Source organism: Canis lupus, chromosome 37, assembly GCF_011100685.1.
Source record: "Canis lupus familiaris isolate Mischka breed German Shepherd chromosome 37, alternate assembly UU_Cfam_GSD_1.0, whole genome shotgun sequence".
Classification (NCBI taxonomy): domain Eukaryota; kingdom Metazoa; phylum Chordata; class Mammalia; order Carnivora; family Canidae; genus Canis; species Canis lupus.
Genome location: NC_049258.1, coordinates 14,564,213 through 14,588,251, shown reverse-complemented (window position 1 = coordinate 14,588,251; position 24,039 = coordinate 14,564,213). Strand labels below are relative to the sequence as shown.

General features: G+C 40.5%; 3 protein-coding genes and 2 non-coding genes across 26 annotated transcripts in view; 2 read left to right on the top strand and 3 right to left on the bottom strand.

Moving 5' to 3' along the window:
• GPR1 (G protein-coupled receptor 1) overlaps positions 1-4,517 on the top strand; it is a 50,349-nt gene extending 45,832 nt beyond the window's left edge. For all 20 annotated transcript variants that reach the window (XM_038585532.1, XM_038585527.1, XM_038585516.1 and 17 more), the window contains one exon: positions 2,227-4,517. In XM_038585532.1, the coding sequence (XP_038441460.1) occupies positions 2,253-3,320 (1,068 nt within the window). In that variant the 5' untranslated portion in view covers positions 2,227-2,252 and the 3' untranslated portion in view covers positions 3,321-4,517. The remainder of the gene's footprint in view (positions 1-2,226) is intronic.
• An 8,674-nt stretch (positions 4,518-13,191) lies between these two features.
• Positions 13,192-16,159, bottom strand: EEF1B2 (eukaryotic translation elongation factor 1 beta 2). Its single transcript, XM_038585510.1, has 7 exons — positions 16,032-16,159; positions 15,648-15,796; positions 15,147-15,269; positions 14,385-14,511; positions 14,045-14,111; positions 13,503-13,628; positions 13,192-13,392 (listed from the first exon to the last, which is right to left on the bottom strand). The coding sequence occupies exons 2-7, from the start codon at positions 15,725-15,727 to the stop codon at positions 13,238-13,240; spliced, it is 678 nt and encodes a 225-aa protein (XP_038441438.1). The 5' UTR covers positions 15,728-15,796; positions 16,032-16,159; the 3' UTR covers positions 13,192-13,237.
• On the bottom strand, positions 13,767-13,899 carry LOC119867995. Its single transcript, XR_005385486.1, has one exon. It is a non-coding gene; the product is annotated as a small nucleolar RNA SNORA41 (small nucleolar RNA).
• On the bottom strand, positions 14,191-14,268 carry LOC119867993. The gene has a single exon (XR_005385485.1). It is a non-coding gene; the product is annotated as a small nucleolar RNA SNORD51 (small nucleolar RNA).
• A 58-nt stretch (positions 16,160-16,217) lies between the features above and the next one.
• The window catches only part of NDUFS1 (NADH:ubiquinone oxidoreductase core subunit S1), a 32,961-nt gene continuing 25,139 nt past the window's right edge, over positions 16,218-24,039 (top strand). The window contains exons 1-7 of one of the 3 annotated variants that reach the window (XM_038585508.1): positions 16,218-16,386; positions 16,466-16,546; positions 19,146-19,210; positions 19,926-20,017; positions 22,313-22,420; positions 23,254-23,330; positions 23,921-24,002. In XM_038585508.1, coding sequence (XP_038441436.1) covers positions 19,150-19,210; positions 19,926-20,017; positions 22,313-22,420; positions 23,254-23,330; positions 23,921-24,002 — 420 coding nt within the window. In that variant the 5' untranslated portion in view covers positions 16,218-16,386; positions 16,466-16,546; positions 19,146-19,149. The remainder of the gene's footprint in view (positions 16,387-16,465; positions 16,547-19,145; positions 19,211-19,925; positions 20,018-22,312; positions 22,421-23,253; positions 23,331-23,920; positions 24,003-24,039) is intronic. The other 2 variants (XM_038585506.1, XM_038585509.1) reach the window with 2 other exon arrangements.

Sequence of the window (24,039 nt, the reverse complement as noted above, 5' to 3'; positions counted from 1 at the left end):
TTGCTTGTGCTCACTTTCTCTCTGTCAAATAAATAAATAAATAAATAAAATCTTGGAAGGAAGGGAGGGAAAGGGGGGAAGGGAGGGAAGGGAGGGGCCAATTCTTGCTCACTGAATAGGATACATGAAGGAAAACACTTGGTGTCAAGAAAAAAGCCAAGATCGGGGATGGAACTGTGGGTCAAGGTCAGAGAGATTCTGGCAGTGACAGTGACTTAGGGGTGAACTCACAAACTATTACATTTCGTTCTGAACAGGATTTGTAGCAGGGCCAATCATTTATTTAGCCCATGTGATATGTTGCGACTTGTTCTAGGCACCTAGAACAAGGTGATTCAGAGATGACAGCCATTGTTCTCAAGGAGTTAAGAGTTTGATAGGACAGAAATGAAAGATAAATGAATGACAATTTTGTGTATTAAGTACAGTAAGGGTATAATATCATACAATGTCACAGTAGCTAAGAACTCAGGCTCTCGGTCCAACAAGTTTGAGTTGAAATCCTAACTCTTCAGTTAGAGGTTGTGTTATCCTGAACAAGTCACTAAGCTTCTGCAAACTTCAGTGACCTTTCTTGTAAATGGGAATAATAATAGTACTACTTACCTACTTCATTTTTTTAAAGCATTTTTATTTATTCATTCTTGAGAGACACAGAAAAAGAGGCAGAGACACAGGCAGAGGGAGAAGCAGGCTCCCCATGGTGAGCCTGATGCGGGACTCAATCCCAGGACCCTGAGATCACGACCTGAGCCAAAGGCTGTTGCTCAACCACTGAGCCACCTAGGCATCCCTACTTTATAAGATTTTTGTAAGGATCAAATTAGACCATTTATGCCTGGCACCAAGATAATTCTCAATAACATTGGCTATTATTTATAATAATAGTATAATTATCTGGGAGAAGGTATTGTCAGGAAATATTTCCAGGAAAAGGTGGCATTTAAGCTGAATATTGAAAAATAAAGAGAAGGTGACTGGGCCTGGGATTGGGAGGATGCTAATGAATTGCTTTTATTTTGTAATTATGTCCTGCCAGATTCCTCAAACAATTTGAGATAGGATGATGAATTCAATGTTAATAGAACAGAATATGAGCTGTCTCTGAGCAACATTAGATATTTTGACCTCTTCATTCTAACCCTACTAAAATCCCATATCTTATGTTTGCCCCAGTAATTATTGTAGCTCCATGAAATGAATACAATTATTAATCTCCTTTCTTCTTCATTTTGAATACTAACAAACAGAAATAACACAAAATAAAATTGATGTAGTTAAAATTGTACCTAGTAAATTTGTTTTGATTGTAAAAATGACTTTTACCTCTTCTTAACCCAGAAAAACTGGTCTTGATAGGAGGAAAAAAAAGGCCACAAAAGAAAACTTAACTTTGGGTGAAATTATAATAGATAATTGGGCATGGGCAAGAATAAAATAAAACTGATTAATAGATCACATTTTGTTGTGAATGTAGAAGATAATCTGAATTAATTCGAAACAAAGGAATTTCAGTAAAATAAAAATTTAAATAAAGCTTAGTGGCATTCTATAGAAAATTGATACCAAAATTAAAAGGTCATAATCAATTTTACTCCAAAAGATACTTTTTTTGGTTAAAAAGCCTTCCATACTTATGTAATTCTTATGAACATATTTGCATTCATAAATATAGAATCACACCAAACCATTCATGGGTACAAAATAGTGTGTCAAAATCTCCAGTACTTGCCTGTGACATCTGGATGGGTGGATTGATGAAGCAGTGGGAACTCTCATCTAGAGCTCAGGAAGTCACGGTATAACTGACTTTGAAAGGCTTTGAATCATCACCACCTAAGTATTCACCTGTTTTCTTTTGTATCTTCCATAAAATAATAATGCAGAGTCAGAGCCTACTAAATGCCTATTGAATCTTAGATTTTCTCTAGTCAGGTCTTTAGCATTACAGATAGTGGAATTGTACCTGTAGAGTCAATCGGTTTAATTCAGCACTTACTGAATACTTTGCAAAAATGAGCTCTCCTGGATTTGAGAGTAATGAGAGCAAAACTGAGGTACACCAAGATGTGGATGCCTAGAATATAATAAAAAACCTTACCAAAAATTATACTATTTACATCCAGTACATCAGATGAAGTATTTTTATCCACATGTGTTTTATTCACCAAATGTTTCCTCTTCTTTTAAAAGTTGTTTTCTTTCTTTTTAAATTTGCTTCTATAGATATCTCATTCTTCACTTGACAAGTCATGGAAGATCTAGAGGAAAGATTATTTGAAGAGTTCGAGAACTATTCCTATACTCTGGAATATTACTCCTCGGAGTCTGATTTGGAGGAGAAAGGCCACGTGGGAGCAGTTCATTGGGTCTCCCTGGTGTTATACTGTTTAGCATTTATTCTGGGCATTCCAGGAAATGCCATTGTCATTTGGTTCACGGGGTTCAAGTGGAAGAAGACGGTCACCACTCTCTGGTTCCTCAATCTGGCTATTGCAGATTTCATTTTTCTTCTCTTCCTACCTCTGTACATCTCCTATGTGGCCATGAATTTCCACTGGCCCTTTGGCATCTGGCTGTGCAAGGCCAATTCCTTTATTGCCCAGTTGAACATGTTTGCTAGTGTGTTTTTCCTTACAGTGATCAGCCTGGACCGCTATATCCACTTGATCCATCCTGTCGTATCTCATCGACACCGAACCCTGAAGAACTCCCTGATTGTTATTATATTCATTTGGTTTTTGGCCTCTCTAATGGGTGGTCCTGCGCTATACTTCCGGGACACTCTGGAGTTCGATAACCACACTCTTTGTTATAACAATTTCCATGAGCATGATCCTGACCTTACCTTGATGAGGCACCATGTTCTGACCTGGGTGAAATTTATTGTTGGGTACCTCTTCCCCTTGCTAGCAATGAGCATTTGCTACTTGTGTCTCATCTTCAAGGTGAGGAAGCGAAGCATCCTGGTCTCCAGTAAGCATTTCTGGACCATCCTAGCTGTGGTCATGGCCTTTTTGATTTGCTGGACTCCTTATCACCTGTTTAACATTTGGGAGCTCACAATCCACCACAATAGCCATTTCCACCAGGTGCTTCAGGCCGGCATCCCCCTCTCCACTGGCTTGGCATTCCTTAATAGTTGTTTGAACCCCATTCTTTATGTCCTAATTAGTAAGAAGTTCCAAACTCGCTTCCGGGCCTCAGTTGCTGAAATACTAAAGCACACACTGTGGGAGGTCAGCTGTTCTGGCACAGTGAGTGAACAGCTCAGGAACTCTGAGACCAAGAACCTGTGTCTCCTGGAAACAGCTCAGTGAATTATTATTCTTCCACAAATCAGTATAAGGTTTTTGTGTGGGTTCCCTGACAAATGCTTTCAGGTTATTTGGTTCCAAGGGACAGTACCAACAATCTCTGTTTGTTAATCAGTTTAGTGACATTACATTTTTGTGTGGGTATAGAACTTAGGAAAGATCTTCATTTGTTCGCCTGCAAATTATCTATCACTCTTGCTAATTACACCATTGTGGATTAGTCCCTACTGTTGACGCAATATCAGCTATTATTTTTTTAATCTTAATGACTTTGAAGTCTTAAATCTTAATGCTAAATATATGATTAATTCATTTCAAGAATGTTAACATACGTGCCAAAGCTCACTTTAATTTTGCACTAGTAACCTATTAGATATATTTTTAAAATGCAACATGTACTTAATTTCTTTATTTCATGAAATCTATGTATATACATTTATAAATTAAAGTAATAGTTGGTTATGGTAGTTTAAAACATTGTGAATTATTAATGAACTATTAATGCTTAATGAAGTGTCCCAGAATCTAGTTGCTTAGAATGACAATGCATTATTATAATATTTCACAATTCTGAGTCAGAAATTCAAACAAGGCACAGAAGGGAGGTTCATCTCTCTGCTTCATAAGGTCTGAAGCATCAGCTGGACTGGGATGACCCAAACGGCTTGGGTTTTGGAACAGCTTGTCTCCTCTGCCTTACTATCCCTTCTCTTTTTTTTTCTTCACACAGCTCTTCCAGTATGGCAGCTCAGGGTAGCCAGACTTCTTATATGGCAGTTTAAGTCTCTAGGAGACCAAAGTGGACATTTTTAGTACTCTTAAGGCCTATGCCTGCCCCTGACACAGTATAACATCCACTGTACTCTCTTGGTCAAAGCGGTCACGGGCCAGCTCAGGTTCAAGGGGAGGTGACGTAGACCCCAGCAATGGAGCCAATGGAGATATGCTCCTATCTTTAATCCTTCATGATATCATTATAAATACTGTTTTTGGAAAATTCTGGGTACGTGCAAGTATGTATAAGATTGCTGTAAACATAAAACACTGACATCTAGATAGTAGATAGGCCAGCCCAATCTCAGAATGATTTCAGAAAAAGAAAGCATGTATGGCATTGATATATTTCTATCTTCTATTCCTATAACTATATTGATGTAGACACCAGTACAAGACCAATAAAGTATACTTTTAAGTCAGTAACCTCTTCATAGTGCAGGTCTGTTGCATTTTAGACTGTAGTGGTATTTTGACTTCTATTCATTTATTCCTTTTTTTTTTTAAGATTTTATTTATTTATTCATGAGAGACACACACAGAGAGAGAGGCAGAGACACAGGCAGAGGGAGAAGTAGGCTCCATGCAGGGAGCCCGACATGGGACTCGATCCCGGGCTGAAGGTGGCGCTAAACCGCTGAGCCACCTGGGCTGCTCATATTCATTTATTCCTTTAGCAAATAGACGAGTGTCTAAGGGGTATACAGATGCATACGGCACTTAATGGTTTAGAAAGTCTAGAGATTAAACCTGCATAAAAACAATGCTAAAATGAGATGGACAGTAGTCAGTGCCATAAGAAAGCCAAGGAAAGTGTAGATTGTTCGGAGAGAAGAGATAACCCCCGGTACAGAAGGGAAGAAACATTGGGGTTTCTTGCTTTTGGGGTTTCCTAAAATCCTGTTCCTGTCCCTTGTCTCTGCTGGTACCTTTATCTTTTATGACTACAGACTCTGCTACTCACTGTAATTTTAAAAAACATTTAATTTTCCATAATTTGTTGATTTTAATTTTGAAAGTTGGGAGGGGAGCTGTGTTATTTCTTGAGTCAGTATCCTTTTTTCTTTCATCTTTCAGCTTTTGGAAATGATAATCTTGGATCACTTATGTCTATGTTCTTTACTGGTAGCCCATGCAAAAATCAGATCTAGTTTTGGAAGTTATTCCCCCCAAATATGTGGCATAACACAGCATATCCCAAACTTATGTAATTCCCAAATTTCTTGATTTGTGCCATACCAGTATGGAGGGAATTCATGACGAGAAAGGCTCATTGTGAGTGTCTGTCCCCTCTAACATTGGGGTTTCAAATATTCCACTCTGGGTTCCTCGTCACCTTCAAGGGACAAGCCCTGATTTCCCAGGATCAGGAGAAAAGCTGGAGGATTGAAGACAAAGAGAATTCCTCAGGCTCATCCTTAGTTTCAGCAAATGGAGAGATTGTCAAGGCTGTGGGAGAAAGTGGAAGGCCGAGGAGCAGGAAGGGGATTAAGCAACCAAGGGCAGAAGAAAACGATGGAGGAGGTGGTGTTACCACCTAGTAAGCAGGAGCTTACCAAGGGCCTATGAAAATATTTGAGATCTTTAAAAAAATGATTGGCTCTAGAATACAAAAAAGGGAAACTTTAAAAGTCAAAATTAGTAAGTACTTCATTACACATCTATAAAATATACCTTTATGTCAATTAGTCAAATGAAATATTACATAATTATATAAAAACTTATATTTAAGATGGGCTTTCAGTATGTATTAATGTTTGATATGAGGAGTGGAATCTCCAAAAAAAAAATGCTTTACAGACGGTTTACAAAGGTCTTAGAGAACTTGAATTCATTTGAGAATCTAAGGAAAGGGGGATCCCTGGGTGGCGCAGCGGTTTAGCGCCTGCCTTTGGCCCAGGGCGCGATTCTGGAGACCCAGGATTGAATCCCACGTCAGGCTCCCGGTGCATGGAGCCTGCTTCTCCCTCTGCCTATGTCTCTGCCTCTCTCTCTCTCTCTCACTGTGTGCCTATCATAAATAAATAAAATTAAAAAAAAAAATCTAAGGAAAGTTACAAGTCCTTTCCCTACAAATATGTTTTTTTTTAAAGCAGTTTCTATGCCCAAAAGTGGAGTTCAAACTCACAACCCCAAGATCAAGACGTGAGTTGCATGTGATGCGACTCCTCTCTAGAAACATGCTTTTTTTTTTTAAGCATGCTTTAAATAAAATATCAGAGAGTCCTTAGACCTTGGGCTAAAATCCCTAGTTTCAGTGGTTTTTAAAATAGTTGATAGTGGGGATGTAATAGAAATCTGCTACTGAAAAGTAGCAACCAGTACAAGTACTTATGGGCAGAGACAGGAGTTAATGTTTAATTCTCAGTTTGAGGGAAGATCCAAAGAGTAGCATTGGACCTAGGACTGGGGACTCTTAAGTCTCCACCCTTGGCAGTTGGAATCTGGTGAGTGGGGCTTTCCAGGGGTCTTATGATTAAGAGCAGGATGAATGAGTATAAGGACAGAGGCTAGAGGACAGGTCAGGCATTGGAGCAATTAGGAAAGGAAGTGAGGGAGCTCAGTGCCCGGCTGGCAGGAGAGCAAAGAATCCCAGGCTCTCAGGGACTGGGGCACAGACATGATGAGATAGACCTGCATCTTCAATGGAAAGCAGCTCTTTAAAGAGGGCAAGTTCCAGATGTTAGATGTCTCAGGACATCTGAGTTTGAATTAAGGCTCCAACACATCATAGGGCTCTGCCATTTGCTAAATTGGGCAGCCCGGGTCGCTCAGCGGCTTAGCGCCACCTTCAGCCCAGGGTCTGATCCTGGAAACCCGGGATCGAGTCCCGGGTCGGGCTCCTTGCAAGGAGCCTGCGTCTCCCTCTGTCTTTGTCTCTGTCTCTGTCTCTCTCTCCCCGTGTCTCTAATATATAAATAAAATCTTAAAAAAAAAAAAAAAAACAGGGCTCTGCCATTGGCTAAATAAATTCAATTTTCTAGACCTGTCTCTCCCATTTGCAAGGATAAGAATAGTAGGACCTGCTACATGGGGCTGTTGTAGAAATTAAATGAGGCGATGTGGTAAAGCACTTAGAGGAGTACTTAGCTTTCGAAATAACTTGATCAATATTAGCTGGTATTCATCCGTGAAATTCTTGGCATCTTCTGACCTAGTAAATGTTAAATCCTCTCCTCTTGGATGAATGCAAAATTTCATAGGAACAATAAGGGAACTACACAGCGAACTTTAAAACGAGATAGTAGGGCAGCCTGGGTGGCTCAGTGGTTTGGTGCCACCTTCAGCCCAGGACGTGATCCTGGAGACCCGGGATCGAGTCCCACATCGGGGTCCCTGCATGGAGCCTGCTTCTCCCTCTGCCTGTGTCTCTGTTTCTCTCTCTATATATATTTCTCATGAATAAATAAAATCTTTTTTTTTTTTAATAAATAAAATCTTAAAAAAAAAAAAAAAAAAGGTCGCCTGGGTGGCTCAGCGGTTAAGTGCCTGCCTTTGTTCCAGGGTGTGATCCTGGAGACCCGGGATCATGTCCCACATCAGGCTCCCTGCATGGAGCCTGCTTCTCTCTCTGCTTGTGTCTCTGCCTCTCTGTCTCTATAAGTGCTATCCAAGAATATGTGCCTGGAGGTTGCAAAGGGCAAGAAGCAGAATAAAATATTTCTTGGAAGATGTATTTGAAGTGCATCTCGAAGAATGACTACAATTTAACAAGTGCAGATGAGGAAATAAGGGCAAATGTACAGACAAACACAGATTATGAACAGAAATGTAGTGAAAAAAAAGAAAAAGAAAGGTCCCATTTTCTAGGATGGAGTGAGGATAGAAGATTCACAAGTTGGTGTCTGGCTTGAATAGTAATCCCTAGTTCTTCAGTATTCTTACATATAACAGTTCTTTTGGGAATGAATTTAAGAAGTCCATTACATTTCCTTTGGTTTTTACTTTATTAAAAGCTATGCAGGCCAATGGCATTCTGAACAACAGATGCTCATTTGGGGCATTTCTTAAATGCAACTATTATCATCCATACAGGGCATGTAATGAATGTGTTTATCTGTCTCAATTTCCATTTTAAATTTACCCTTAGGTGACTCTATCTTCTCACTCTCACTAATTGAGGGTATGAAGCAAGGGTTACATCGATGAAATAGGATTAAATCGTCTAAAAGCACGGATGAAGAAGTTTCTTCATTCAATTGCCAACACATTACCTGGCCAAGGACGTGGGTTTCAGTTCCTCTCTCACTAGGTGAATCATCGGGCAAGTCATCTTTCAGAGTTTAGATTCCTCATCTATAAATGGTGATAACAGTGTCTGCTTTATTTATCTCATAGCTTATAATGGGGTTCAAAATGGACAGTGTGGGGGTACCTGGGTGGCTCAGTGTTTGAGCGTCTGCCTTTGGCTCAGGTCATGATCCCGGGGTCCCAGGACTGAGTTCCTCATCGGGCTCCCCATAGGGAGCCTGCTTCTCCCTCTGCCTATGTCTCTGCTCCTCTCTCTGTGTCTCTCACGAATAAATAAATGAAATCTTAACAACAACAACAACAAAAGGACTGTGTATGAGGCATGTATTTTTTTTTTTCTTCTAAGGACAATAATTGCCATTGCCAAATTGTACTTGTTTGGGTGAAAAAAAAAAATACACATAGATCCCAAAACATGAATGCAACTCCTTTTGTATTTGTCTTTGTCCATAAGCTTATCTCTTCATAATAGGGAAAAAACTCCAACATTTTTCAATATTGCTATAGTCTGTCACTTTTTAATTATATTGTTTATAAAATATTTCATGGAGTACATATGCCATAATTTAGCAGTTTCCATTCATGTTAGGATTCTAACAGTCCTTTTATTTGCATGCTTCCATCCACACCACCTCCAGGTCAGAGCTGTCTGCCTTTGTCATTCTCTGGCTCTGAAACCTTCAAGGCTGTCCCCCACCTCCCACACTGCCTTCACAGAAGGAGCCGGCCTGGGTGTGCAACCTGGCCCCACCCTATCTAATCCCAAACAGACACTGCAAAATCCAGCACAATACATCTAATTGCCTCATAAATGTCTCTTTGTCTATTCTTATTCCTGCCTTTTAAATCCCCTCCTGAAATACTGTTTTTTTTATTTAAACAAATCACTGATCGAGGTCCATCCAGCTCAATTCCCAGCTTCTCCAAAATTTTTTTTCTTCAATTCTAGCCTTCCCTAACGCTCTGCACTTTTGGATTACTTGCTTAATCACAAAATGACTAATTTTTAACAATTTTATGTGTGTTTGAGCCACCACCCTATTGTAATTTTCTTGACTCTTTTGTATTTTTATAGCATCTAACATAGTGACACTGAATGAATCATTTTTAATTCCCACACTGTTCCCAGCCTTGTGTTATGGATGCCAAATATGAAAAATAACTGCAGTCTGAGGGACTGTAATCACTTATGAGGCATACAAAAAAAAGGTGGCCTTTTATCTTTTCTTAATACTCCAAAGCCCAACACAAACCAAAAAATCTTTCTCTATGTCTACCTAGGCTTTCTGAGCCCATTGGTTCGAAAACAAGTTATTCAGTATACATGCAAATGTGAGCATTGCTTAGAACAGCAGAAAACCAAAAGGCAATCTGAAGCTCCAATAAATAGAATGGTTAAATAAGATATGAGATAATGGATTATGTAATTGTTAGAAAATGAGAACGCTTTATAAGTACTGACATGGAATATTCAAGATATAATTTCTAAGACATCCAAGTCTGTTTTTCATGGACAAAATAAAAGGTACAAAACAGTTTTCATTGTATGCTACAATTACTCCATCCATGATCTCACACTAGTTGGGAAAGACCTAAGAATCTATTGACGTTGGTTGCTTTTATATAGGGAAACAGGAGGCCTAGGGTAGGGAGGGCAGAGACTTCACTGTTTAACTTCTTGCTTTGAACTGTGTTACTGTATTATCTATTTTTTAATATAAAATTAAAAGAAAAAAAATGAAATTAAAAGGTATCACCAAATATATTTATGTGAGGCTGTGGGGTCAAGATTTTTAAAGTCACATGCTTCATTTATCATTTTAAGATTTACAAGACAGCTGTGGTTTGAAACGTCCACTCTAAATTTTTTTTACTCCTTTTACTTTTAACCGTATTTTTAATCATTAGTTTTTATCATTTTGTTAATACTTCTTCCAGCTGTTTAGTGCCCAATCCCTTTAACATGATGATTGTGTATGATTTGGGGCTACTATTCGCTGGTTGCTACCTCTCCATCTTTCCATGGCAACATTTCCAGAATCCTTAGGCTCTGGTTCTACAGAAAGTGAAGTGCTGCCCTCTGCTGGCTCACATGACACTGACAACTGGAAATTTTCTCATGACGTTGTAAACACTGCTTAGTGAAGATGAACGCTGTCATCGGTACCTACTATAGGTACCTACGTATTTCTTCCTTCAAAATCGGTGTACTGATTAAATATATTTCTTTAGAATCTAAACAATTTCCCATATTTAGGGTTGTCTCCCAAATAAAGAAAATCAGATTGAGAGGAAAAGAATAGCACTGCCTGGTTTGGCTAGGAAAATTCTGATCTCAAACAAATCATTTAATCTCTGGTCTACAGATTAATCTGAGAACACAAAATAAGACTTTTAGAAGTCATTAATTCCCGAGGTGCCTGAGTGGCTCAATGAGTTAAGCCTCCAACCTTCATTTTGGCTTAGATCTTGATCTAGGGTCTTGAGTTGAAGACTTTTCATTGCATTCCACACTTTGGTGTGGAGACTACTTAAAAACAAAAGCTGCCTTCACCTACTTACCTGCAACACTCCTTTTTTATTGAAGACCCTTTACTCCAGTAGGTTCTGATATCCAAATACAAGTAAAATGTCCCACTCAGTCCTCACCTCCACACAAGCCAGGCTTATGAACCACAGCTTTGGAATCAATTACCTGTACAACCTCCTTCCCATGACACAGTGCTACTGAAAAATCATTATCAAAAACACAAAACAAGCTCTCCATCAGGGCACTCGAGTGGCTCAATTGGTTAAGCAAATGCCTTTGGCTCAGTCATTACAGGGTCCTGGGATCAAGGCCCATGTGGGGCTCCTTGCTCAATGGGGAGTCTGTTTCTCCCTCTGCCCCTCCCCACTGCTTGTGCTCTCTCAAAAAAATTTAGGAGTGCCTCAGAGCACCTGGGTAGCTAGTTGAGCATCTTCCTTTGGCTAAGGTTATGATCCCAGGGTTCTGGAATAGAATCCTACATCAGGCTCCCCATAGGGAGCCTGCTTCTCCCTCCGCCTGTCTCTGCCTGTCATGAATAAATAAAATCTTAAAAAAATTAGGGGCACCTGGATGGCTCAGTTAAGCATCTGCCTTTGGCTCAGTGACAACCCTGGAGTCCTGGGATGGAGTCCCACAACAGGCTCCCTACTCAGCAGGGTCTGCTTCTCCCTCAGCCGCTCCCCCTGCTTACGTGTGTGTTTTTTTTAAAAGATTTTTATTTATTCTTGAGAGACACAGAGAGAGGCAGACATAGGCAGAAGGAGAAGCAGGCTCCATGCAGGGAGCCTGATGTGGGACTTGATCCTGGGACTCCAGGATTACGCCCTGTGGGCTGAAGGCAGGCACTTAACCGCTGAGCCACCCAAGCATCCCTGCTTGTACTTCATCAAATAAAACCTTTAGAAAAAAAAAAAAAATTGGGAGACACCTGGGTGGCTCAGTCAGTTGGGCATCTGCCTTTGGCTCAGGTCATGATCCTAGAGTCCTGGGATCAGGCCCATCATTGGGCCTTCTGCTCAGTGGTAAGCCTCTTCCTCCTTGTGCTCTGATAAAAAATCTTAAAACAGATTTCTCCCTTTACAGTAAACACGGCATGATGTTTAATTTTCAAAATTTGCCTTGACAAATGGTTAATTTTTAACAAACTTTGGGAATCCTTCCTTTACTTCCCTCCTTTGGGCTTTGGTGTCCATTAGTGAGGTCACACACCCCGTTCCATACCTATTGCGGCTCTCAAGTAGGATTTTTATTTTTTTAAAGACTTTTATTCATGAGAGACGGAGAGAGGCAGAGGGAAAAGCAGGCTCCATGCAGGGATCCCCACGTGGGACTCCATCCTGGGTCTCCAGGATTACAACCTGGGCTGGAGACGGCGCTAAACCGCTGAGCCACCCGGGCTGCCCTCAAGTAGGATTTTTAATTGTGTGGTTTTTCGGTATGGAGAAACACTCAACTTGAAGATCCTAGATAACTACAAATTACTTCAGTCATTGGGCCATCTAACTATTTCCAGCCAACGAAGGACATTCACTGTGGCCAGTAGTGTCTTACACATTTTACATGTATAGACCCATTTTTCATCATTAAGGTACTCCCTAATATTCCCATCAAGGAAAACCAGCCCAGATTACTCCTTGCAAAAAGCCCAAGGTCTGAACCATTGCAAACCTACAGGACTAAAAATCTAGTTGAAATTCTGAATCCACAGTTTCTACAAGTGAAGTTTATCTAATTTCTATTTAAAACAAATATGAGGGCAGCCCGGGTGGCTCAGCAGTTCAGCGCCGCTTTCAGCTCAGGGTGTGATCCTGGAGACCCAGGATGGAGTCCAGCGTCGGGCTCCCTGCATGGAGCCTGCTTCTTCCTCTGCCTGTGTCTCTCATGAATAAATAAAATCTTAAAAAAATAAAACAAATGGGAAATTTGCAATACTATGGTAAAAGCAATATTCCTGTACACTGGGCAGCCCAGGGCGTGATCCTGGAGACCCTGGATCAAGTCCCACGTCAGGCTCTCTGCATGGTGCCTGCTTCTCCCTCTGCCTGTGTCTCTGCATCTCGATGAATAAAAAATCTTTAAAAAAAAATTCCTGTACACGGACAGCAGAAAACATACGAAGATGGAGTCCATTTCTATTTATCAATTCATAAAATCTCAACAACTATATGAATTCATAGTATTTAGAAAGATATTTGTCCTCCCTTTTGGGCTAAATACAAAAATGCTAATCCAAATTTATATTTTTTGTGAATTGAATTGAATTTCTTCCTTCAAAATGGAATATAAAAACTACCCTATGTAAGAGTCAAGAGCCAAGGGTTGTCTTTTAAGCTTTTATTTAAGGACAATGATCTACGATGTAATTTTAGATCTTATTAAAAGCAGCCACGTCCATGGACTGCACATAGTCCTCAAAAGCAGTGATCCGCTCCTCCAGCATATCTGTTCCAACTTTATCATCTTCCACTACACACTGTATTTGAAGTTTTTTAATTCCATATCCCACTGGAACTAGTTTAGCTGAAAAGAACATTAAGAAAAATCTTAGTTAGCAAAGCCCTATTGATTGGCAAACATTTTAACTGTGCAGCTTCCAGATGTCACTTTCAAAAAGCAAAGATTGAACTCACAAGAGCCCCAGACCAAGCCATCTGCCTGAATGCTTCGGACGCACTCCTCTAATTTTGCCATATCTGTCTCATCGTCCCAAGGTTTCACATCTAGTAATATGGAAGACTTGGCAACAAGTGCAGGTTCTAAAAAAAAAAAAAGGTAAAAAGGTACAACCAACGTTATTCAGACACCCAGTGATGTTTTTTCACTTTAGTTGAAGACACCCTTAAAATCTTAATGTTTCTTAATGGATCATCTCAAACAAAACTACAGAATACAACTTATGTTTGTTACTCATATGCCCACTTTCCGTTGTGCTAAGAAAGAGGTGTTTAATTGCATAACAGTTTCTTTCCCACAGAGGAATGCCACAACTGCTACTGTAAGAACAGCTGCAGACCAGTAGCTGTGGAAGTTTTATGAAAAACTACGTATACAGATTTTTAAATACTGAACTAGTCAATGACGTGGAGGCAATTACTTTGGGAATCAAGCTTCAAAAGATTACTCAATTATGAAATGAAATTAAAGCAGCACAAATTTTAAAAAAATGACCTACTTTTGGCTTTCTTTGACTCATACTGTGCAAGGCGTTCCTCTCTTAGCCTCTTCGCTTCTTCACTTTCCTATAAAGAAAAATAGAGTATGTTTCACAAAGACAGTTGTTCCTCAGCTTTAAGCTAGTGAATCCATCACAACAAAGACCAGTTTTATCAGAAAAAGCAAATCCATCAGGAGCTCAGCCGAAAGATGGTGATTTGATTTTATTCATCATATAACCAGTGAGAATTTTTATAAGTCAAGTCATGAAGTGGGTGAAACCAGAATTCAAATCCAGGCAATTTCACCACAGAGCCTATGATTAAGCTCATCGATCTACACACCAACTTATGCCATACCTCCTCGTCATCAGATCCGAAGAGATCAATATCATCATCGTCTTTACTATCTGTAGCTCCACTTCCTGTGGTGTCTTCCACATTAGCAGGGCCATACTTGCCCAAAGCTTTCTTCACTCCTGGAAGGCTTGGGGAAAAAAAAAACAAAACTTATAAGTTCAACCACCACTACGCTGGTAAACTCTCAGACAGTACACGAGAACTTGTTTCCATCACTATCCAAAGAGCCCTTAGGTACTAAGAATTTGCCCGTAAACACTCCCAGGTAAATACTGTTGTGTGTTTAACTCCTCACCCAACAAACATTAGCAGCATGTGAGACATTACGTTCGATACTCACTATGATTTACTCTTTCAGTATGAGTATTTCTGTTTGAGATTAAGTATGCTCAGTTCCATTCTTAGTGAACTGGAGTCCACTTCCCCAAACTTCCACCCTTGTTGGCAGTTTCAGAAGAATGGCCAAGGACTGAATCAATGAGCCACCCCTCTCACCCCGGACGCGGGCCCCCCAGGTCAGGGTCCGGGCACAGTGTCAGGGCAGTGTGGGGAAAAGTTGAATTGCTGTGGTCCAGGTTCTACGTGTTCTGTGAAAAAATGCAGGACTTCAGTCTCTCGGCCTTCTCAAGTCACAGAGCTAGTTCAGCTTACATCACCCCAACAAAACTCACGTAGCCTGGGTCCAATTTTGTCACGTGAAAGATCCTGACCTGAAGCTTAGGAAGCCTCCTGTCCTTCAGGTAAACACACAGGTCACTTTACCTGGCCTTTTCCTTCTCGTAAGACTTGATGTGATTGTACCAACGCAGGGCATGATACAAGTCGGCAGGCGGGGGGCCGGAGACTGCTTCAAACACTGCCACATCCGCTTGTGACGGCACGTACCTGCGGGGAGGCAAGTCACACACGCCCTGAGGGGAGGGGCCAAGCGCCACGGCCACCAAGCTGAGCGCTGGGAGCTGGCCCATTTGCCACTGGGCAACCTAAGGTGATTTATTCTCGACGCTAAACTCAAGATCGGGGGCCATGTGTCTGGTTTTCCGCCCTCTCCCGAGGAATCCCTGCCACGTCGTGGACCTCAGAGCTCGCATCTCTGACGGAGACCTACGGGCTTACGTCCACGGGCCGAGCGAAGACGCGGAAAAGGTGGCTGAATCCAGTCAACGCAAAGAAGGCGCCCTTGGAAGCCCTCGGCCCCCAGCTGCGCCCGAGGCCGCGCCACGTGGCCGGCCCAGCCCGGCTCCAGCCCGGGCCCGTCCTCACCCCTCGATGTAGCTCTTGTCCGCTAGGTAGTCGTTGAGCACCTGGAGGCCGGCGGGGCTTTTCAGGTCTCCGAAACCCATAGCGTCGGCGGCTCCAAGAACCGGGCGGCAGCGAAGGAAGAGAAGAGGGGAGGCACCCGGCGCCCAGCGCTAAGAGGGGGGAGAGGAAAAAAGGGCCGCAAAAGGCCGGAAAACGCCTTATATAGAGACGGAGGCGTTTCCTTCTGCCGCACGGGGTCAAAGGTTAAGGGTCAACGTCCTCTAACAGCCTCATTCCTCCACGTAAAACTCGGAAGCTCCGCATTGAACGGCGCACAAATTATCCAGCGGCCTTTCTTTGTGTTTAGAAATAAGCTAATAAAAAGAGTATTCCTTAAACTAGTACCTCCGCGGCTCCGGCACACTACAGGAACCGCCCCTCGAAGCGCCGGAGGTGACCGAAGACGCTCGGCCTCAGGCGCCCGACCACTTCCGGCGGAACTGCGGTTCCCAACCGTCTCTCCCGCCTCCCGCCTCCCGCCTCCGCCCCGCCCCCCGGTCCGGCTGCCGGAAATTGCCGAACTCGCGCTAAGCGGGAAATTCTCGAATCTGAGGTTTCTGGTCCCTCCTGGCTTCCCGTTCTCCAGGGCCGGCGGGCGAGGTTTGCCGAGGACGCCATGTTGAATAAGCAATCGGGCCTCTGAGGGGGCTGGGAAGGTGCGGCGGTTCTGCAGAGCGGCTTTGGCGGCTCCGCCGAGAAGGTGAGGTCGTGGTTGCGGGAGAAGGCTGAGGTGGCCCTTGCCACAGGAGTGGACTTCTTGACGAGACGGTTTCTTGTAGGCCAGGCGACTCCTCCTCCTCTTGCCCTTGACTGGGCGCCGCGTCCCAGCCCGCCTCCTCCGGGACCCCCGGGGCCGGCAGGTGAGCGCCGTTGGCCGCGGTCTCCGGTCTCTTGGGGCGGAAGGCAGGTGGGGAGCCTGGGGGCCCTGGGACCGCGGGCGCGGAGGCAGGCGTGGGAGTGACCTTCCTTCTGCAAGGGAGACGCAGGACGTTCCCGGGAGAGGACTCTGTCAAGTGACTTAGGCCTCAAGGCAGCGGTTTCCCAAGTTAACACACATAATCCAGACGTTGGCCGGCGTTGCCTTAGCAGCCGTCCATGCGTCTGGGGATTTTTGTTGTTGTTGTGTTTTCATTTTTGTCCATTGAGTTATTTTTTTATTCCTTTCCCTGGTGGGTTAAACTGAGGAAAATGGTATTTAAAACCTTTGCCCAAGGTCGCACTGCAGATGACCTAGCTACGTTGTTCAGCCGTGTGGGGCTCTAACATGTACCGTAAGAGCGTGGATTAGGCCCGGCTGTGCTCCAGAATGATTGGAGAGCATTGAAAATGTGAACTGTTTCTGATGAATAAACATCCAAGTTGTTTCGTTAGGGAACGTTCTCTCCCCCACCCCCACCCCCCCCACCCCGCCCAATGGCATGGTGCAGGGTGTTATAAGGCTGTCAGAGGCCTGCGCTTTTTCAGGAAAATTTCTGGCAGAGATTTGAGATATAACTCCTATAGCAGACAGTTATTTTACGTCTGTTATAAATTAGAAATGAGTCCACGAAGAAGAATAAAATGGATGATATGCCTGGGGAGTAGGTTAGGAAATTTAAGATGGGCTGATGAAGGAAAGTTTTGGAAAACTGTCATCTATTGGGGTAATGCACTCTTCCGTTTGATGCTGGATTTTCAAGAGACAACCTAATTCTGGTTGATTTCCTAACTAAAGTGGGCAATACCTTTTTCCTGTATTGGAGACAAAATAATAAAGTGTTTACATTGTTGTATGAAATGTTGATTGTTGATTTTCAGTTTGTCATTACTCTGATTCAGCAAACTCAGATTTACCTTTATATCATCGACAGAATTTAGTAAGGCGGATGGTACTCATTTTGGAACTTGGTGGTAAGATTATTTGATGGTATTTTTACAAGGGCTAGGTCTTCAGAAAAGGGAAATGACCAAATTGCACCATTTCTTTTCAAGGAGCTTACGCTTTAGTAGGTACTAAAATTGGTTACTAATCTATAATTTAGTAGGTGGAATAATAAAGCTATATGCACAATGTGGGCTGTACACAAAGGGGGAGTACCAAGGAAGAGGACTTTGATCTTCAGTGGCTAGTACTGTCTGAATTGAATTCAGATTTAGTTGACATTTATTGCACTCCTACTAATAACACAGCCTAGGAATTTTTTTTTTTTCTTATCTATAGGTGAGGAAGCAGAAACTCTGATTTACCAAAAAAATTACTCAGTAGTGGGTGTTAGAATTCATGTGTACAAATTCAGTATTACAAGTTCTGAATTAATGAATTTTATGAATTAACTAAAGTGAATTAATGAAGCTTTTAATTATACCTTTTCTATAATAGGTATGTGAAACTTCATGCTTAAAAGTTAGATATAGGTACTATCTTCTACTCTTTTGACCTTTGAAAGTCATGTTGATAAATTATTAGAATTTCCATTTTTAGAAGGTTCAAGTGAAAAATTATAATTTAGTTGCTTAGCCCATTTGATCAAGTGAGTGGACAAAAGAAGTTCAGTACTTAGCCCTTATGATCCCTTATGATCAAGTGAATGTATAAAAACTCTAAATGTTCAGATAACTTTGCTTTCTGCTTATGTATATCTTTAATTGGTGTTACATAATTCGCTCCAATTTCTTCTAGTAATTCAACAAACTTTTATTATGGGAGACCATCCTATGCTTTGTAGGATGTTTTGCAGCACCCTGGCCTCTACCCTCTAGATGCTATAGTATCTTTCCCCTAGTTGTGACCATAGTGGGTCCCACTGTTGCCAGATGTTCCCTGGGAAACAAAACTGTCCCTGGTTTGAGAACCACTGTTTTAGAGCTTACTGTGTACCAGCCTTGGAAATAGGCACTGAAGACAGAAATATTCAAGAAGTCCATAATAGGGTAGAACAGACATATAATTGCAAATCTATAAGATAAATGTATTAAGCACAGAAAATGGCACTCCAGACATTTAAAAGGCTGGTATTTGTGAGCCAGCTCAGAATCTCAAGAGCAGTTAGTGGATAGCTGCTTAGAGCACAGAATGCTAGGATGAGTATTGGTAGGAAATGAAGGCAGAAAGGTAGGTATTATTTTACATGGTATTAGTCGTAAGCTCACTGTAATTCTTAGAATTTATCTTACTATAGAGTAGTGTTTTACATTTGATCATTTGTTGATAGTTAAAGAAAACAACACAAAACTGTCATTTACATAGATTTATATACTAGTTGCTCCTTCATAGCTCCTTAACATTGTACAAGTCAGTTAATCTCTCTGGAACTGAATATTCTCATCTCTAGAATTTGAGGGAAAACATAAGGACCTGTGAATGTTCAATGAAATGAGGTGTGAGAAGTGTTTAAAACTTAGGAGTTATTACCAAAAAGTTTGTAATTAGGGTTTTATTTTTTCCTATGATAATAAAACTCTTCTTCATTTTATTCTTAGCAATATGTTAAGGATACCTCTAAGAAGGGCCTTAGTAGGCCTTTCTAAGTCTCCTAAAGGATGTGGTGAGTATTTTATTTTTATTTGCATTTATAGTTACTGTCTTTGTAAATTGATTGGTTTATCGGAATGTTTCTTGAAAGGACCTAAACTCTAACTTGTTTTAAGTAAAATAGAAACAAATGGTCTTAGTTGAATAGAATTTTTTTTTTTTTAAGATTTATGTATTTTATTATTTTTTTTTTTAGATTTATGTATTTTAGAGAGAGAGCATACAAGCAGGGGGAGGGGCAGAAGGAGAGACTCTCTCAAGCAGACTCCCTCACAGAGCAGGGAGCGTGATGGAGGGCTTGATCTCACAACCCTGAGATCATGACCAGAGCCAAAATCAAGAGTAGGCTGCTTAACTGACTGAGCTACCCAGGCACCGCTAGAGTAATTTTTAAAATAGAACTAAACAGTTTATAGAAGGTGTCATGGAATAGAAAGTAGTAGAAACTGCGTATCAGTGCCAGAATGGAAAAAGCAGTCCTGCTGCTTTTGAAAAGTGGTATTCCCTTGAACATATTTTTAGTAGTATTAAAAGTTTCAACTTAAACTACCACTAAAAGTGGATAGCCATATTCTATCTGGTATTCAGGACTGGAAAAGTTTTGTCTAATTCAGTATTTTACAGGTTTACTATTTTAGGCTTGTAGATTATAGAATTAATCCATTATCTTCTGCTATAATAAATTTAACTGTTAATTTATTTCTCATGTCAATACTTTTGATGGTCAGTTCGAACAACTGCTACAACAGCAAGCAACTTAATTGAAGTATTTGTTGATGGTCAGTCTGTCATGGTGGAACCAGGAACTACTGTCCTCCAAGTAGGCATATGTTCTTATTCTTTATTTTTGCGTATGTTCTGGTTTTTAAAAGAATACCAGTTTATTTCTTTTAGGCTGTTTACATCTAAAGTTTTTAAGATCCTTGATAAATGCTCATAATACAATTATAGATAGAAAAATTATGTGAAATTTTTATAATTATATAAAATCTACCTGAAAATAAGTTGGATTTCAAATCTTGGCGTTTCAAAAAAAATAAAAAATAAAAAAATAAAAGCTTGGCATTTCAAAGTGAGCTATCATTTATCTGTTTCTGACTTTCATAGTGAATTATAAGTTATTTTGTTGTTCAGTTCTACCTTCCAAGTAAATACCTATTAGAAATTTGAAGTTACCAAAAATAAATTATAAGTTAATATAGGTAAGTTTTGGGAAAAGGTAATCTTTGTTGTGAACCTGCTTGATGCTTTTCACTTTATGTAACTTCGCAGTTTTTAGTAATATTTCTAGGAATGTGTCCTACAAAGCAGGTAAATGGAGGGTAGTCTGTTCTTTTCTTTTTTTTCCCTCCAGGTTTTATTTATTTATTTGAGAGAGAGCGCATGCACAAGCCAGGAGAAGAGGGAGAGGGAGAAGCCAATTCCCCGCTGAGCAGGGAGCCCACTGTGGGGCTCCATCCCAGGACTCTGGGATCATGACCTGAGCTGAAGGCAGATGCTTAACCAACTGAGCCACCCAGGCACCCCAAGGATAGTTTGTCCTTAAATTCATGCCCTGAATATGTAATTTATCCAGATTCCTTCAGAACTAACAATTGGTCATGGAGAAGTGATGTTTCATTCTATCTGTAAATTGTCAAAAGCTAAAATGCTCTTATTCATGTTAGCAGTCACTTCTAGACTGTCTGCCAGGCACAGAGACATGTAAGCAATAAGCACATATGTTCAGGGTCTGGTGGAGAGTATTTTTGCCAGGTAGAGGAGGTGATAGAGATGTTAGGGGTATCTCAGGTGATCACTGAAGAGATTTTAAAGGATAAGTGTTTGTCTTTGGACAAAGAAGCTTCAAATAGTTTGGTATCTTTGGAACATAAGTTGTATGTAGAAGATGAGATAACAGGAAATCAAATTACTCTGATAGATCCAGTCATGAAAGAAGATATATGTCATGCTAAAGAGCTTATAGTTTGACCCATCAATAGGTATCATGGCAGTTAAGTAGTAGTATAGTGACTGTAGAGGATGTTGGTTTGGAGAATAACAAGATTGGTGTGAGGGACAAAGGAGTATCTTGCGCTAGTAGAGCAGAAAATGAAAGGCCTAAAATAGTAACAGTGGGAATGAAAATGAGAGGATAGATCGAGGGAGAGTGAGATGTAGACAGACAGACCTTTAGAAACAACGAGGACCAGGGGGATTTTTGTGGTTTCAGGCTTTGTTAGCTTTTTTGGGGATATATCATGGGAGACAGAAATAGGTTGAATTTTAACTGTCTACACATATGCATGCCTATTTAAGTCTAAAGCTTGGAGAAGTGGTTAGAGCTCAAATAAGGGGTTAGATATAATCATCATCTGCAATGTGAGCTAGTATGAAGGTTAGGAAAGATCTTGCTTCTTACTTACTATACACTCTGTATCTAGCACACAGCAAGACTCCATACATTTGCTAAGTAGTTAAAACATTGGAAATTGAGGAAGTTGCTTTAGAGCCAGGGCTAAAGATGGAAGAACTAACCCCAGGGGAAATTTGAATAGGCTTCGAGAAGGAGGAGTGATAATTAGGAGGGCTGGACTAATCCCCCATACTAGACATATGTGAACTGAGAAGAGCTTCAACCACAGTGGAAATAGGAGTCCTCAGGTAGGGTATATGGAGCCAAATATAGAAGCAGATCATAGCCAGCTAGACAGTGTGAGATGGAATCTAATCCAAAGGAGGAAAGCGAAGCAAAGAGGAAGGCCAAGTATGAAGCCAACCACTGGGAGTTTGAAGGGATGTCTTTGTTGACAGTGGTTCAGAGTGGAAATAGTCAAACCTTCAGCACAATCTGAGAGGTTGGTTCATTCAGTTTCTTCCGCATAAGGTTTGTGGAAGAGGCAGCTTCAGAGCAAACGGGTAGGAGAAATCAAGACCAAAGAAGGAAAAAAAAAAAAAAAAAAGACCAAAGAAGGAGGGAAATCTCTTCAGGGACGAAGAATGGATGAAGCTATAAATATTTATAAACAGGAGTAATAAAGTAGGTGGGGATGACCTTTTCTTTTTTCCTTTTGTGTTTTAGACAAGGATGAGGTCAGGTTATTCTAATGCAAAAAATTTTTTCTTTGTCTTCTAGGCTTGTGAGAAGGTTGGCATGCAGATTCCTCGATTCTGTTATCATGAAAGATTGTCTATTGCTGGAAACTGCAGGATGTGCCTGGTTGAAATTGAGAAAGCTCCTAAGGTACTTGATACCTAAAATTCCATACCATGCAGTAGAAGGTAGAAAACCTTAAATCTTGCAGCAAACTTTATTTAGAACCAGTGTTGTAGTGGAGAAACCTAACCCCATTTAATTGTATCTATAAATTTATTTTTTGTTTGTATGCAATTGCGTCTGTTCATTTCAAAGCTGAAAATGCATTGATGAAAGTGCTTTATAAATGCAAGCACTGTATAACTAACAGATTTAGAAATTAAAGGTGATTTCTTATAGCTCCAGTATTTCCAAATGGCTATGTGACACACAGCTAAGATGCAGAGTTGCCAAGCAGCACATTGAAAGTGCCATTCCATTTTCACTAGAGAAAGGGATTGCAGTGAAGAGGTTCACTTTCAGTTTAATTTCATTTTGTCTCATACAGTTCTAATTTAGTACCTGCTAATAAAAACATTTATTTTTTAAGATTGTATTTATTTATTCATGGAGACACAGAAAGAGAGAGGCAGAGACACAGGCAGAGAGATAAGCAGGCTCCATGCAGGGAGCCTGATGTGGGACTCCATCCTGGTACTCCAGGATCACACCCTGAGCCCAAGGCAGACACACTTAACTGCTGAGCCATCCAGGAGTCCTGAGAATAGAATTTAGAAGTATGATGTCTTATTTTTTTCTAAGTGAAATATAAAGTGTCAGATTATCATATTGTGAATATGAAAACTGAAAAATAGAGTCTTCAACAGTACTGTTCTTTGCTTCTTTTCAAATGTAAGATTTAATGTTTTTATATATTGGGTAGCTTATAATTATAAGTAAATATAAGTACTTAAAGGTTTTTTTTTTTATTGAAATTCCAGGTTGTAGCTGCTTGTGCCATGCCAGTAATGAAAGGTTGGAATATCCTAACAAACTCAGAGAAATCTAAGAAAGCCAGGTACTTTAATGTTACTTAGCATAGTAACTTTTCCTATAGTGGAAAATTGCTCATTTCAGAATTTAGACCTCCTATAGATGAAAAATTCAGTAAAAAGCTCTGAAAAAGTTGGCAGGTTGGGCTCATAGGAGCATTGGAAATAAGTACACAGTAAGGAGGTTAAGCCAGGTGTTCATGCTTTTGAGCCTAGAATGGAATTAGCACTAACAGCTCTTATTTAGTAACTTTTTCAACTTGTGATGAATAATGAATCTGGGGCTTATTGAACTGAGATTATTTCAGTAACATATTACTATATTGTATAGGCACTGATTATATTTCTTTTTGCTGTGCATTTGCTTTTATTTTGAATTAATGTGAATGATTTCTGAAGACCATTCAGCAACTTTGGGTAATTTTGTATTGTTAACAGTCATAATTTTCTATGTTCTGTAATGATATTTTATTCCTAGACTTATATAAACATTTTTTTAGATTGTGTCTAATACTAGAATGATGGTTGCATTGGCATTTCTGATAATAAATGCAAGTTTAATACTATATGAAAGGATGATACAATATCATTTTACATATTAAAATTTTCCATACAGAGAAGGTGTGATGGAGTTCTTATTAGCAAATCACCCACTGGACTGTCCTATTTGTGACCAGGGAGGTGAATGTGATCTGCAGGTATGTCGTCTAACTTCATAAATCTTTTTTGGTTGTC

Bases quoted from the DNA above. Each gene is read 5' to 3' on its own strand.
- EEF1B2 (XM_038585510.1), bottom strand. From the start codon at position 15,727: ATGGGTTTCGGAGACCTGAAAAGCCCCGCCGGCCTCCAGGTGCTCAAC. The intron at 13,629-14,044 runs GTAGGTCATTTT...TTTTTTTTTTAG, and splicing joins TGAGTCAAAGAAAGCCAAAA to AACCTGCACTTGTTGCCAAG. The intron at 13,393-13,502 runs GTGAGTTCAATC...TGTTCTTTTCAG, and splicing joins TGGCTTGGTCTGGGGCTCTT to CTAAACTAGTTCCAGTGGGA.